General features: G+C 45.3%; 1 protein-coding gene across 1 annotated transcript; it reads right to left on the minus strand.

Moving 5' to 3' along the window:
* Positions 1–790: 790 nt before the first annotated feature.
* COMMD4 (COMM domain containing 4) lies at positions 791–16383 on the minus strand. Its single transcript, XM_066592462.1, has 8 exons — positions 16317–16383; positions 12808–12879; positions 10475–10540; positions 10354–10393; positions 7680–7799; positions 6509–6589; positions 4063–4233; positions 791–1371 (listed from the first exon to the last, which is right to left on the minus strand). Exons 1-8 carry the CDS (start codon positions 16317–16319, stop codon positions 1331–1333), a joined length of 594 nt encoding a protein of 197 aa, XP_066448559.1. The 5' UTR covers positions 16320–16383; the 3' UTR covers positions 791–1330.
* Between the last annotated feature and the right edge of the window lie 356 nt (positions 16384–16739).

Genomic DNA, 16739 nt, shown 5'->3' on the forward strand with positions numbered 1-16739 from the left:
CAAGTTTATAAATGCATTGGTGGCAGCAGAGGATGAATCCTATATCAAAAATACTCACTTTCCCCGCTGCCGCTCTGGACCACTGATCTTCTGTTCTGTTTACTTTAGCTACAGGGGTCACCTGGTTTATTTACCCAATAGAAGTCCCCCTACATGGGACATCTTTCAAACCAGCAGGAGCTTCTACATTAAAAGCCCACGTGACCGGTATTTAGGGCATCACTGGGCCAGAAGACCCAGTGAGGTCACCTTTCAGATGCCATGGCGCTAAAATGCTGAAATAGTGCTGTGGTGGCACAGTGTGTATATTGTTTTTTAGTTTTAGACACGGGAGACCCAAAACTATATAAAACAATTTAAATCAGACAACCCCTTTAATAGCAGATTCCATCGGTCAGGGCTGTCTTTATAGTGGATGCCAAAACTAGTGCAGTTTTCTCCACCAGGCTGTCCCACCTAGAAGCTGGAACAAGCAGAGATGCTCAACAAGTGCACATTACTGTATACACATTGCATGTAATACAATTGTGGAAATAATTGACTGCCGCGGTAATCGCAGTACAACGCTCCCATTGATTTCATTGGGGCCTCCCAGACCTGCACTCAAACACAGCGTTTTCGAACGCCACCATTTTTGAGCGCTGTCTGCTCTATTTTGGTGCGTTTTTGCGCTTCTTAACGCACCTCATCACCCATCACAATGATGGAGTGCATTAAAAAGCGTTGTTGAATGCAGTCACTTGCATTGGAAAACCGCGGCAAAACGACTAAGAAGAGATGGCATAGTAAGTAACACAATCTTCCAAATCATTTATAGTAAATATTTTGTTCAATTTTCAACAAACCATTTTGAAAACGGAATTGTACATTTGGAGAAAAATGGAAAAAACAAACAAACATTGTGAATCTGGCAATGTATAAACCGGATAACAAAATGTAACATATAAGAACATGTACATATTGACCATGAAGAACACATGAAGCAGGACACGCTGCTTGTTTCCCCACTTTGAATCTATTCTGTAATTCTGTTCTGGGTTTACATTGATCACTGAAAGTAGTAGGAAGTGCAGCGTCCAGTCTGGAAAGGGTTTGTAGGTTGCAGACACTAAACAAGAAGTTGTCTTCTCCTCTTCAGGAGTATTCTGAGATCAGCATCTTTCCAGCAGAAGAGTATGAAATGTCTGCCTGAAAATGTATACAATGACCATCTGTATGGTCCAGAAGTAGCCATCTTCCTCAAATCCAACAAGGCTGTGTTTTGGATCATGATCTCCTATATATCTGCTATTTTTCAGCTGCACAGCAGGGTCAATGACCAAGATGTAGCTCAGTTCAGGGAGTTCATCATCTCAAGAGCCTGTTTCAGTTCTAGGAATACAAAAGAAGATTAGAATTAAATTGTGCAATCAAAACTTTTACTGATCCAGAAAGCAGCCACCGGGATACAATGGGGGTCGTAGCGGTCGGCACTTGTAATTGGAGGCGCAGCTTTCATTGCAATCAATGGTAGCTGCACTTGTAATTGCAGTTGGAGTGCCCATTGATTTCAATGAGAGCTGGCCTTGTAATTACAAGTGCAGGCTATTACACAGGAGTCAGAACAGTGCGGCCGCTTCCTAGATAACCCCTTTAAACATGAAATCATCCAAGCATAGCGAGATCTGTTCTACCAGGTTCCCCCCACTACTCAGCTGAGATCCAACCCTGTTTTTTGTTTTTGGAAAGGATGGAATTGAGCTGCTGAACGACAATCTGTATAAAGCATTAGGCACCTGCTAAATACCATCTACAATGAGATAACTTTAACCTCTTAATGACGCGGCCCTTTCTTTTCCCATTGTCGTCTTTTCCTCCCCCTTTTAAAAAAATCGTAACTCCTTTATTTATCGATCGACGTATCTGTATGAGGGCTTGTTTTTTGTGGGGTGAGTTGTATTTTGCAATGGTGCTATTTATTGTACCATATAAATGTACTGGAAAAAAAAAAAAAAAAAGTAAAAAAAATTCTGAGGGGAAAAAAAAAAAATACACAAACGAACTTCCGCCATCTTTCAGTACGTCTTGTTTCTACGGCACACAAATTGCAACAAAAATGACATGATAACTTCATTCTACGGGTCAGTACGATTACAATACCAAACATATAGGTTTTTTTCGTTGTTGCCGCTGGGTGTCGGCTGTAATAAACACCCACGGTGTATGAAAAGAGAGAACCTCGCGATCTCTCTTCATACATACTTCGACACTGCAAGACGTAATCCAGAAATTCTGATAATTGCAATTTGTTTCAAAGTTTGGACTGTCCCAAGATCAGAAGAAATAGACTGAGTAAATATAACAGAGAGATTCAGTAGCATATTGTGTGTTAATATTCCATTATGGGATGCACTCATTGAGCCTATTCACCTTTCTGAGTTATAGATTTTGTCGATGACTCTCAAATAATCCAGAATACTTGATAATCCGATACCCATCAGTCTCCCTAATGTCAGATTAAAGTAACTTTACTGCATTATTAAAGGACCAATCCGGCGAAAACACATTTTTCCATCCCTGCCTCCCTCACCTGATTGCCTGTCACAATCTGGAGGTCCCCTGTGTATTCCAGCCACTTCCCTGCAGTGCAGCCTCCTGCCTGATGCTTATATGCTGACGCATATTAAGGGCCACTCTCACACACAGCGTCGGCAAAACGCTGCAATTTTACAGCCGTTTTGGGATGCAGATTACTGCACTCCTCAGCGGTTATTAACACACCCCATCATTGTGATGGGTGATGAGGTACGTTAAAACATATGACAAAATAGAGCAGGCAGCGCTCAAATACTGCAGTGTTTGAAAACGCTGCATTCAAGCGCAGGTGTGCGAGGCGCCATTGTAATCAATGGGAGCGTTCTAACAAAACATTTAAAACGCCACAGTAATCGCGGTAAAAAGCGCGTGTAAGAGCGGCCTGGGGCTGAGATTTTTTTTATTTTCAGTTTCACGTCTATCCCATGATGCATCCACACTGCATCAGCTTAGGCGATACCATTTTTACCTGCTGGGGGATAGTTTAATTGTGATTACCTTCTAGATTAACCTGAATAAGCTACAGACCCTAAGTATAGAGTCAGGAGAATGAACAGTGACCTCCTCTCTTATAACCGTATGAAAAGAGCCATGTGATCATCAGTAACTGCTATAAGACAGTCTGTATCCCCCTGTAAGCAGTTTCTGTGGTAGCTACATGTAACAGCATCACACACAGACTGTGAAACTGACTTAATTTGAGAATACATAACCCCAAGTAGATCTAAGCTGGTCAGAATTGAGATGACATGAGCATCTAAAGGAAAAACAGGCTAGAAATTTCAGACAGAAATAACTAAGCAAGGTAACACTAACCGACTTATATATACTGAGGGGGCAGCTACATGATGAACGAATAAAAATAAAATCACTGGCGTGGCCCTTTAAATTGGCAGGAAGAATATTGGCAAGGATCTCCATGCCTCCACAAGTCTATGAAAGAACACAAGTAAACAAATATCTTAGGCACTCCATCCATATCAGTAGTGGTGAGGGCCCGGGGCTAAGATCTCAGGAAATATTTCAATAATGTGTATATGATGTGTACTACATTACAGATTTTAACCAATATAAGAGCTTCGCACGTACTGAATACGATATTTCCTTAGTTGGTTCCACATCTGATATTGTAATTACTAGCGATGAGCGAGCATACTCGATAAGGCAAACTACTCGAGCGAGTAGTGCCTTATTTGAGTACCTGCCCGCTCGTCTCTAAAGATTCGTCTGCCAGCGCGGGTGACAGGTGAGTTGCGGCGGTGAGCAGGGGGGAGTGGGGGGAAGAGAGGGAGAGAGAGATCTCCCCTTCGTTCCTCCCCGCTCTCCCCCACCGCTCCCCGCCCCCCGAATCTTTAGAGACGAGCGGGCAGGTACTCGAATAAGGCACTACTCGATCAAGTAGTTTGCCTTAGCGAGTACGCTCGCTCATCTCTAGTAATTACTCATCATTAGGTGGGTAAGGTTACCACCATGGTATTGCTATCTTACCTGTTAACAAAACTCTTAATTTACTAGCAGACATAGTTAGACTGACAGGTCTGGAGACTGCAGACTCTTTCACACACAGGTTTAGTTGGACTATCGGCTCATTGACTTCCTGTAGAATGCTGGAGCGGAGAGTCTGGTCCACCCGCCAGCTCAGGGAGGAGAAGCGTGATACTGCAGAGGCAAGAGGACAGCGGAAACACATTTACAACAGAGCAACCAAAACCAGCAATCTCAATTCCATTTCACAATGGACACAGTTTTCAGACTATAACCCCTCAGGGTATGTCCACGCAGGGCAGATTTGCCTTCCACATGGAAAATCTGCAACATTTAGTGTAAAATCAAAGGGAATGAGATTAAAAAAAAAAAAATCTATTTCTGACACTGCAAAAATATCTACTGCGGAAATGGACCTGGAGGTGCAGAATTTAAATCCATGAAATGTCAATTTTAGCAGCGGATTTTCTCTCTTCCAAACAGGGGGTGAATTTCACAAATATCCGTTGAAAACCCAAGTCAAGATCCACATCTAATGGTGCGTTTTTTTGCTGCAGGTTTTGTAGTGCAGAATGTTCGCTGCGGACATTCTGCAGCAAATTCTGCCCTTTCTGAACAAACCCCTAGGCTCAATTCACATGGGTGTATTTGCACTGCAGGATCTGGAGCAAATGATCACCTCCAGATCCCGCAGCAAATATAGCCCATAGGACGTGCTAAGCAAAATGCTTTTCCATGCCCACGAGCAGAAATCAATTGCGATTTTACACTCGCGGGGAAAAAAATAAAAATCACAGCACGTCCTATTCTAGTGCGAGCCTCGCACAGGCTAGCGCAGACTGCTTCCATTGCAGTCAATGAAGTTGTCCATCCTGCAGCAGATCCGCATCATTGCCAGCGGGACTCTGCACTGTGCATCTGTGGCAGCGTGCCAACCAGGACATCCGCAGAGCAGAGAGAAGACTACAATGCCAGGGCACAAGGTCTTATAGAGATCTCGCACTCGGAATCCGACCTGGCCGTGTGCATTCGGCCTTAAAGGGGTTGTCCCGCGGCAGCAAGTGGGTCTATACACTTCTGTATGGCCATATTAATGCACTTTGTAATGTACATTGTGCATTAATTATGAGCCATACAGAAGTTATAAAAAGTTTTATACTTACCTGCTCCGTTGCTAGCGTCCTCGTTCCCATGGAGCCGACTAATTTTCGCCCTCCGATGGCCAAATTAGCCGCGCTTGCGCAGTCCGGGTCTTCTGCAGTCTTCTATGGGGCCGCTCGTGTAGAATGCCGGCTCCGTGTAGCTCCGCCCCGTCACGTGCCGATTCCAGCCAATCAGGAGGCTGGAATCGGCAATGGACCGCACAGAAGCCCTGCGGTCCACGGAGACAGAGGATCCCGGCGGCCATCTTCAGCAGGTAAGTATGAAGACGCCGGACCGCCGGGATTCAGGTAAGCGCTGTGCGGGTTGTTTTTTTAACCCCTGCATCGGGGTTGTCTCGCGCCGAACGGGGGGGGGGGTTAAAAAAAAAAAAACCCGTTTCGGCGCGGGACAACCCCTTTAAGGATGTAGCCTAGTTTAGTACGTAAAAAGCCAAAATGGGAAAACCCAAGCCTCTGTTAACAACCACCTGTCAGAAGCAGCCGAGAATCCTCAGCGCAGCACTATTTGTGCAGCTCTAATTGATGTGGATGAGAGCTGCAGAAAGAGTGTAGTGCAGCGCTCAGCCGTTTTCAAGTGGCCGGTAACTATAGCAGCAGTCTACCGTCTCGGCTATAAAAAGCTGAGATGGGAATACCCCTTCAAGAATACAACAATGTTTTGTGATTTTCATCTTTACTTTTTAAAAGCCATAACATTTCTATTTCTCTGTTGAGATTTTTTTTAGCATCTTTGCATTCACAGACCCATAACTTTTTTTTTTTTACATGGATGGAGCTGTGTGAGAGGTTGAAGAGTGGGTTCATATTTTATTGCCTAGTGGCCTAGGTTAGGATAGGGGTTATTACCTGGCATTCTAGCGTACAATTGGTGGTTAATAGCTAGTGGTTTACTGACCTTGCCAGGCTTCAGCCATGTGCCCTGCCCGACAGGAAGAAGAACACAATGTGCTGATCTGGCTTCCCTTCATGCCCTGCACTGAACATCAATGCTGGGCAGGGAGAGAGAAGAAAATGAGTCTATAAAAAGCCGCACTTTTCTCGCAATGATTGGTCAGAATGCATTAGAAGCACTCAGACCAATAATTCAGGAAGCAGTCTATCAAACAAACACTTTTAGCAAGATTTCTTCTTGCTAAAAAGTGCATCTTTTGTCCGAAAAGTCAGATCTATACGGTTTCCACTTTGCTGGCATAGGAAAGCACTCTCTAGACACCATTCCAGGTCCACCAGTGGTTATACACACTGCGTTAGTTCACGGGTTCAGCAGCATACAACGAAGTACTCACAGCGGAGACTGTTTTCTTTTAGCGTTTCCTGCAAGGCAGTCTGCTTCTCTTCATAAGAGCGGCAAAGAGAGACAGCATGTTCTGTGGAAAACATAATACACAGCTTGTATTACCCAAGTCATTTTAGTAACATCACACGGAATACATAATGGTAAAATGCAAGAACCATTCTCAGTGCAGTAAGGCCTCATGCTCACGGCATAAATGGATTTACAAAATTTGCATGGGTCTCCCGCGCGTGCGATCACTGCCCATAGGGAATCATTGGGCACCCACAGGTAATGAAATACCTGCGGATGTCATTTTCCTCCTGCGTGGGAACAAACCGCAGCATGCTCCATTTTTATGCGGTTTTTCCGCAAGGACAGCTCCTGCGCTTCCATTGAAGCCAGGAGTTTAAAAAAAAAAAAAGACAGCAAGGCGCATGGCGTAACACGCCGCTGGCGTCCCAAACGCATCCGCAGTGCAGAAGAAAGAAGATCCGGCCTGCACGGAGGGGAGCCCCGCAGCTTTCGGACAGGTGAGTATATTTTCTGGCCTCATGTCTGCGGGCAGGGTAGAATCAGCTGTGGAATTCTGCCCATGGACATGAGGCCTAAGGCCCAATATCCACAGGCGGATTTGATTGGCAGAATCTGCGCGTGACACCAGCACGTGAGATCTGCACATCAGTTGAAAAGAGTCGAAACATCGTTTATTCTAAGTTGGGAGGAATAAACCTTCACTATTTTTGCACCATGACTGCTGCCTCCATTGTTGCTTCTTCATTGAAAATTATCGTTGGATGGTCTGCTCTGGATCCAGACCACGATGGCGTTTTGCAGGATCCTTGTCCGGCCCTATTAGGGCATAATTCATGCTGCTGATAAAAAGACTTTACCAGGTAATAAATTGCAGCATGCTCCATTTTACCGCGGATCACGCGTGAATGTGCTCCATTCACCTGTATGGGAGCTTACGATCTGCAAATACATTTGAGGATTAAAAGATTAAAATCTATTAGCGAGGTGGGGAAAAGGCTGGGAGGTGGGGTTTCAGATTTATTCAGCGTGGAAAAAGAACGCAATCCCCGCAAGCAATTAAAAAAAAACAAAACTATTTAATGATGAATCGCAGTGCATCCGCTGCGGGTGACGTGGACATGAGGCCTAACAGACAATTTGTTCCTTACCTCTGGGAAGACCCAGTTGCTGGAGTTCACTAGACAAATTGTCTCCGCTCACATTGTGCTTGGCAGCACTAGAGAGAATAAAACAGAGGACAGCAACTGTAGCTTTAATGTCACCTGACTCTGCAAAAAAAGGAAATGGAAACCTGTTGACTAATACAGTATTTTACTAAACATGTGCTAATATAAGAACTAGACCAGATGTGTTAATATAACTTTTAGGTTAGGTTCAAATACAGCAGAAATTTTCCCCCATATACACGGCAAACCCATGATCCGCTTGTGTTACATGAGGATTTCGTTGCTCATTTTACTCTATGTATTTCAAAGGGGTGAAAATCCACTGCTTCACCACACAGGAAGGAGAATGCTGCAGGTCTAAAAAGGCTTAGCATGCTCTGCTGCATGAAAATGGAGTTTAGAAAACTTCATCCACTTATACTGTAAACTGATGTGATCTGTGGTGCGGAATCCACGGCAAATCCTCCACGTCTGGACTTAGCCTTAAATCAAGTTCAGACATAATGGAATTACATTGTGGATACTGTACAAAAATACACAGTAATTTACAGTACAAGACATTTAGGTTGTGTTGTCAAAACTCCATCCGCACGTACTGTAGCAAAAAAATAAAAATACAAGTCATAATATGAGCAAGCCATGGATTTTCATATCCACAATATGCCCATTTTGTAGGAAAATCTGTGGATTTTCACAGCAAATTTCAGCTTTTGCAGTGCATGGGGTAAAATCCTCATGCAACACATGCAGATTTTGCCATAGTTTCATTATGAAGTCTGGGGCGGAGATTATCAGCCAACAGCCTTTGTTCTGCTTTTGTTCACTTAGAGGCAGTAATACTATTATTGGGATATAACATGAGCAAAGAAAGTGCAGGATATGAAAAATATGGGACTTCATTATCATTCCATTTTATCAAACGGTGGGGTGAAAATTATCCTGCAAAACATTTTCTTCAATGGCTGCATATAATTAGTCACCGCTTACAAAACGCTACTCGCTTCTTACTTTGCTTACTCTACTGATCTTTTCAACAAATCTCTTTTTAATTCTTTCCATGCAAATCTATTAAATGCCATACAGAGTTCACAGTCTACAGTACTGCGCAAACGTTTTAGGCAGATGTGGAAAAAATGTTGCAAAGTAAAAATGCGTTCAAAACTAGAAGTGTTAATAGTTTATATTTGTCAATTAATAAAATGCAAACTCAGAACACGGCAGAGAGGTGGTTTCAAACATCTTGAAGAACTAACCACAGCTCTTCTGCGGATCTAGACTAGCTCACATCCTTCTGTCTCTTCATGTAATCCCCAGACAGACTCGATGATGTTGACATCAGGGCTCGATGGAGCCATATCATTACTTCCAGGACTCCTTGTTCTTCTTCATGCTAAAGATGGTGGTTAATGACAGCAGCTTTATGTTTGGTGTCTTTGTCCCGTTTCAGAATACATTTAGTGCCAGAAGACACTTCCTTGATGGTATTCCATGATGGATAAGTAGGTATCATTGTATCTTGTCCCCACCAGGAAGTCCTGGTGGAGACAAGAGTGACTGCCCGGCCATGCCCCCTGAACCTCAATGGCTGGAAAAGAAGGCTCAGTTGCAGGTCCTGGCAGGCCAGTATAACTATTCTGTCCCAGCTCCCCGCCCATTAACTGTGCTCCCCGCTGCTGCTGTAGCGTCCCTGGCCCTCTGCTCCTGTTCTTTCATCCCCGTCGCTGTGTTCCCTGCTCATGGTGTATTATCACCGGCACTGTGATCCCTGCTGCTGCGGTTTACTCCCCATCCCTGTTCTCCCAATCAGGAGCTAGGGGTGTGACAGGGGCGTTCCTGCATCTAAGCCCTGTCAAATCCATAGCCTCCTGGTGGTGTCAAGGCACAATAACACCCATCTACAGTCCTCAACATTGCCAGTTTCTTTGAGCTTCTTCAAAAGAGCTTGAACAGCACATTTTGAAACCCTAGCCGGCCGTAAGATCTTTGCCAATCCCAAGACTAAAGTGGCCATAAAACTCAAGTTAATGGGGCTGGCTGCATAGCTCTGCAGCTTCTATCCCTGCTGTTTTTTTCTCCTATACTCACTTCAGTTTGCTTGGACAGGTTCTTCAGAGGTCTGGCTCCCTCTGTTTATATGTCAGGTAGATGATTTCCACCCCTCACTGGCAATAGGTAACATCAGACTGATCGTGAAGTCCAACAGAACGGCGAAGAGCCTGTCCATACGAATGGAGGAGAGTATGAGAAAAATTAAAGGGGAAAGATTCAGTTGATGCTATGCAGCCAGCCGCATTGACTTACACAATGACAGATCAGCACTGCAGTTTTATCCCACATAGTGGTGCTCCCCAGCTACAGTCTGAACAAGGAGATGTATAGCAACTGGTGCTGTGAAAAACCTGCAAAAGGAACTTCTGCCCCTGTATTCTCCAGATCATCAGGGTCTCCAGATGTTGGACCCCCACCAATTATGAAGTGATGGTATGTCCAAGCAATATGCCTTCCCTCATTAACTTGGAAAATCTTTTCAAAATATAAATAGCTGATTTTATGCAAAGCCCTATTCCGTAATAAACTGCCAGCGGGAGGTTTCCCATATTCTGGGTTGTGAAGACACTGGAAGAAGTAATGTTCACCACACGGAGACGTATCTCACCAAAGCGGGCATCTGCAGTCAGCTTCAGTATCTTTTCATACTGTGAAATAAACAGAGAGAAGTAAGTCAGTCCCCAATATCATCAGCATGAAACCCATCCTCCTCTTACGTCACTACTTACATCAATCGTTTCTCCCAGCTGTTCCTTCAACACTTGAGCGCAGATCAATTTCAGTTTAACAGAAGACTAAGAAAGGAAATAAAAGACACTGAGAAAATGGCTGTGAGGCGGATGGAGACAGGAGCACCCACTGCTAGAACACTGACAACTATAAAGCAATTGGCCTGGGGGCTGCACACAAAAAAAATGCACAAAATCTGACATATATAGAGTAACTGCAATACAAAATACTACACCCTATTTATATGAACTGTAGTATGTTAAGGCCGAAGTTATTTTGTAGAATAATTCCTTTGCCCACAAGATAGGGAACAGGAATCTAATCAGTGGGGTCTGACTGCTGGGATCCCCACTGATCAGAACGGGAAGGAGGATCCCAGGTGTCACCAACTGAGGAAGTGTGCTCCCCTACCACTCTATTCACTTCAATGGAAGCACTAAGCACTTGTACTCCCCTTTCATAAGGGGCTGTAAAGAGAGCCTCTATCAAACTGCAGAGGAACAAAGGAGAATTATCAGCGGAGACTTGTCCGTCAGCAGCTCTCAGACAATCAACATCACTTACCTCCCATCATTTCAATGGTGAGTGACTACTCACCTGCCCTCTGCTCTTTCAGAGAAAAATTGGACCAGACTCCCCTTATTTCCAAGAGGTAGATACCAACTGATCAAACTATGTATATGTTACCCGTCATTCTTCCCCTGTGCTGTAGTCTCCCAGTCAGGTCCTGGGCCCATGTTTGGCCTTCCAAGATGGACACAACACTTTTCACACTACTTGATGCACATTGAGTACTAGCAGTGCATCGGTAATCTAGCCAGTCCAAGAGCGTGAAATGCCTCAGATACCCAGTGTATGCTGGGTAGTGACAGGTTCTTGGAACACGGACAAGGGCCACAAGAACTGGCAGATCCAGGGGCACCAGCTAATATTGGGGCCCTTTTATATGGGACGAATTGTTCAGGTCCTAGCTGGATGGTGGGAACCAGAATGATTATTGTTCGGTGTAAATGTATGCAGTGACCGGACAATGAACGATAATTTGTTCGCTTATAGTTCAGTTTATGCACTCATAAAAACCAAAATATGATCAGCCCCTATAAACAGGCATGTGTTTATCTATGAATGACTACCAGTTTACTGTGAATGGAGCTGGGGGAGACGGAACGATTCCTGACCCACTCCGCCTGCATTCACTGAGCAATCAGCGCTCCTGTGTAAAAGCATGGGAGTATCGCAATTATTTTTTGCTTTACTGCTTTAATGTATGAAACACCCAATGAACTGAATGCAATTACTTACAAATCATGTGCGACCAGAGGCTACATTCCCCACTATACTACGGAAATAGGAGCCTGCATCTTGAACTGCAAAATAAGGGGGGGGGGACAGGTCCCTATTCTCAGTCAGTGGGGGTCCCAGCGATTGGAATCCCACCAATTTGTTTTCACACATCCAGTGGATTGCTGAAAACTTGAAAAAAAATTATCTACAACCAGAATACCCTTTTACATGGGCGACAGAGATATCGCCGCAAGAAAATCGCAGTGATATCGCATCTGCGTGATATCGCTGCGTTTTCTTGCGGCAATATCACGATTTTGTGTTGCCTCACAGTCGCGCAACTTTATAGCACGATTTTGACTGAAAATAAGCCATGGCTGCATTAAAAAAAAAAAAATACAATACATCACCAAACAGGCGCTGTCTGCTTAGCCGCACTTCTCCATGCAGGTCACACGTGCTTGTAGTATTCCCCCAGTGCATCCTGATCAGGGGTTCAAAAACACCACCTCCAGGAAGCGCTGGCTCTGAGCTGCAGCCATCGAGGACCAATCACTGCAGCGCTTGATGAACCAATCACAGGCATTACAGTGAACAGCTGTGATTAGTTCATCGAGCGTTGCAGTGATTGGCTAAGCTGCAGCGCTCGAGAACTGGTTAGGTGATGTATTGTTTTTTTTTAGTGAGCTAGGGGTAATTTTAGGGGAAGCAGTAGGATTTCCTACTGTAAAAGTTGCATCGCACCGCACGAAAACCGCGTTTTCATGCGATGCAACACATAGTAAGGCTCCATAGGAAAACATGAGCTACAAAACATCGCAAATCACGGCTGAATACAGCATGCTGCGATTTTGTATTCTTGCAATGTATCATACAAAATAGCGCTCATGCGAAGGAACCCATAGGGAAGCATGGGCTTCACATACATGTGATTTGTAGCGCTATCACATCGCAAGAACATTGTGTGATTTTGTCGCCCGTGTGAAACTTGCCTAAATCTCTGATGTTTTTTTATCTAGAAATATGAAGTAAGAAACGTATACTCAACTATTTTAGCCAAAGTGCTAATCTCTGCCAAGACCCAGTCCGGGCAATCCAGATCACCGCAGAACCGGAACCTCTGGAAAGAAATATACACATTACATATATTTAGAAGGGGGACAAGTCATAATAAGCCCAATACAAAAACACATGAAAGTAGAATCGTAGAGATTTCTAGTGTTTATAAAAATAAGGGCCCACATTTAGTGGCTTAGGACAGTTTGGGCATAAACTGTAAAATTGGTAAATGGTGATGGGGCAAACCTGTGCAGTGTGACCTTTCTCTGCATTTGAAAAGTGGCCAAGTTCTTCTAGGAGGGGACTCCAAGTTCAAGAGAGACTTAGGCCACATTCACACAATCGTGAATCTCGTGCGAGTATTGTGCGTTGCGAGACATGCAAGTGTGAACTCCCTTCTTTTGAATGGAGTCATACACATGAGCGTTACTTTCCTCACAGCAGTGCCGCAAGGTAAAAAATAATCGCAGCATGTCCTATTTTTTCGTGTCCCTCGGAACGCCTTGCCCATTGTTTTCAAGGGGACAGTCAAACACATCCCATGCCGTGCGATCACGGCATGATCAATGGGAAACACTTGCTGATCCTTTGACACGTGTGAAACAAACACCGGAGGACCAGAACTTCAGAGAAGCGATGAGGCCTTTTTGAAAAACGCATGCTGACAGGCGCGATATTAGGCCATGTTTCTCGGCCCGATATCATGCTAGCCCGTGTGAAAGTAGCCCAAGGCTGGTTTTATAAGGCCGAGAGAGTCGTGCGACATTTGTACATTGCGAGACGCACAAATATGAACTCCGTTTTTATGAATGGTGTCATATACTTGAGTGAGGTCTTCCAGCATGGCACCGCGATGCCATGCAGGAAACAAATTGCGGCATGTTTTATCGTGCTGCGTGCTCTTGCTTCGCACTGCCCATTGCTTTTTTAATGGAACCGGCGGCAGCATTGCACCACAAGCTAGGTGCACGTGATGCGAGGGAGAATCTCCGCGATCCTCCACCACCGTGGCTGTCAGGATCAGTACATCCTTAAAGAGATGCGATGCTGTTTTGACATGAAAACGCCTCGCATAGATGGGAAATTCTCATGGTGGGAAGCACGATCTGGGACCGTGACTTACTGCCCCGTATCGCGCTCACCCGCTTGGGTGACTTATCACACAGTCTTTTTTGGAAAAACGCATACTGTTAGAGACTTTTTCCAGGCCAAAATCGAGCGTGTTTTTGTGGCCAATGGCAGCTTTTTGCCATCACAATAGACTGTAGGGTTTTTTTTCTTACTTTTTGCGTAGGCTTTTCTATAGGAAAAAAACTGCAGAAAAAGTGTGTCTTTATGGGTGGCCTTTTTTTCCCCCCACTTTTCACATGTCTAAAATCACACGAAGCAGTTAAAAAATGCTGGCCCTCTTACATGCAGCTTGTAAGGGCAAAAAAAAAAAAAGTTACCAAAAAGTGTTTGTGAAGAAAGTGTAATACTACCTTCACACACAGCAAATCTGTGGAAAACCTGCAGATGGAAATCCGCGGATATCGCTGGAGATCTGCTGCAGGTTTTAACTCTTGCATCTCAGGGATCGAAAACCGCAACATAAATAAGTAAGCTGCCGATTTGTTGAGGACATTTCCCACCCCGTGTGAAGTAGATGTGTGAGATCTCCTCCACGTGGCTGTAAATGCTGCATGTGAAGCCGGCCAAGTAAAAAACAGGGAATGGGCAAAACGTGATGCAAACGCGCAGCTTCTCCTATTGATTGTAGGTCGCATTTTCCGATTTAAATGGTCCCAAACACGCTGACTATGAAGAAGCGACAGCTTCCAGTATACAGAATATATATTCAGTAGACTTGCTGCAAGGTACTCGAATTATAAGAACACCGGCCTTAGGGATCCTTCACAATGGCGATGAAAATCACGTGATTTTCGGACGATGTGAAAGTGAGTGAACACGCAGAATTATGAAACCAATGATTTTCAGTGGTTTCATTCCCATTTGCGATGTTTTTACTCCTGCGATGCTGCGGGAAAAAAATATAAATAAATTAAAAAAAAGAAAATCGCAGCATGTTCTATCTTTCTGTGATATCGCCCATTGCTTGCAACGGAGCTGGCGGCAGCAGCAGCGTCGGCCCCATTGAAAGCAATGGGAGACCTCCGCGATCCTCTGCCGCAGCTGACAGCCGTGGCGGGCATTCCCGGGCATTGCCTTCACATGGATGGCGAGAGTGGTATTGCCCTCACCCGTGTGAAGGAGCCCTTAGTACATGTGCGCCATATTGTACATACTGTATAAAAAGATTAAAGGGAACCCGTCACCCCCATAAAATAAGTTGTGCTGCTGTTTGGGAGGTGATGGATGCCTTATAGTCACCTGCTCCCTGCGCTGTCACCCGCTGAAGAACGCATGCCATACGCAAATCTGACTCTTCGCAGACTGCCGTGCGCTCGCTCTCCCACACACGTCTACAACCCCGTCACGTCCTCCAACACCCCATAACTGATGTTCCTTTTAGAGCAGCCGATCCTTATTTGAACGAACCAGTGACGTCACCGCTGACCCGTTCGCACTCGTGCTGCCTGTTTATTCGCTGTAAGTGATGAGAAGGACTGAACGAGCGCTGGTAGAATCGAACGATAAGCGAACGCGCCAAACATGATCTTTATACCTGCTGAAACTGAACGATAAACGAACGATTCTGATTCGCCGTTCAGTCGTCGGCTGCGTTTAGACCGAACGATTATCATTCACTTCCGCTTGTTTGAGCGATAATCGTTCCGTCTGGATGCGGTTTCTGGCGCTGCGGGAAGCGACCGTTTTCCGTTGAGCAGCTTCCTCATATTCATGCCTTTCAATTCTTCACCATGTTAATTGCTCTGCTTGCTGTCAGTTAATTGCAACACAGCTGTGTCTATCTGGAAGAGGCGCGGCTGCCTGATATCCGGAGGAAGCAGAGGCCTGGAAAATGGGGAGAAGCTAAAGCACAATGCAGATTTAGTAAGTCCGAACCTTCAAATATCCGTGGTACCTCGCCGTCCGCGGCACACAACGCGTCTAATATACGCGGAGGCCTGCGCCTCTCCCACATTAGGCAGCCCGCAGCCCGCAGCCTCTCCGTGTGTCTGCACAGGGAGCTACGCCCGCTGGGTAAACTATACATGTATGGCACGGTCCAGAGGCTGGCACAGCTGTGTGGGTGATAACCAGCTAGTGAGCGGGCAGCGCTATCTGCAATGAGGGCTCTGGGACGGATGTAGCTGCTGCCAGCCCTCACACACAGGGCTGACATGCCATGGACATGTACATTACACAATACTGAAGGTTGCCCGCCTCCAGGGCAGTGCAGGGTAGAGGGAGACTCGTCACCATGCAGGACCACCGCCACCCCATAACTGGCACAGAATGGGACATTGAAGCGGAACCGCTGCGGTTACCGCACAGCCGTCACGTGACCACATCGCGCACCCGGCATTATCAATGACCACAAGGCGCCCTCCTCACCATGTCGCTAGAGCCTGAAGCCTCCCCAGTCAGCTGACCAGGCGGCGGTCACGTGATCTGCAACAACTCTCTTTTCAATAAACTTTATTCAAACGCGCAACATTAACATTCTTTTAGACTAGAGGTGGAGGGAGGGAGAGACCCGATGGCCGGGGGTGGGAAGCGCAATGTGTAAAGAGCATGCATGCAATAATGCAAGATTTGTGTCCTGAGAAAGCTGTCGTCGCCCAGTAGTTGTACTGATTCCCCATTACACACCCTCCAATAGTCAGAGAGGATGAGGTGCAGCATATGAGATATCCGTACACGATGAAAATAGCAGCCAGACATGGCGCAAGACAAGAGTCGTATAGTGAATTACAGAGCTAATGGCGCAGCATTACCAGGCCTCACAATGGGCAAATAATAAAGTTTGCACAGTTA

The sequence above is a fragment of the Eleutherodactylus coqui genome, chromosome 2, assembly GCF_035609145.1.
Source record: "Eleutherodactylus coqui strain aEleCoq1 chromosome 2, aEleCoq1.hap1, whole genome shotgun sequence".
Lineage (NCBI taxonomy): Eukaryota > Metazoa > Chordata > Amphibia > Anura > Eleutherodactylidae > Eleutherodactylus > Eleutherodactylus coqui.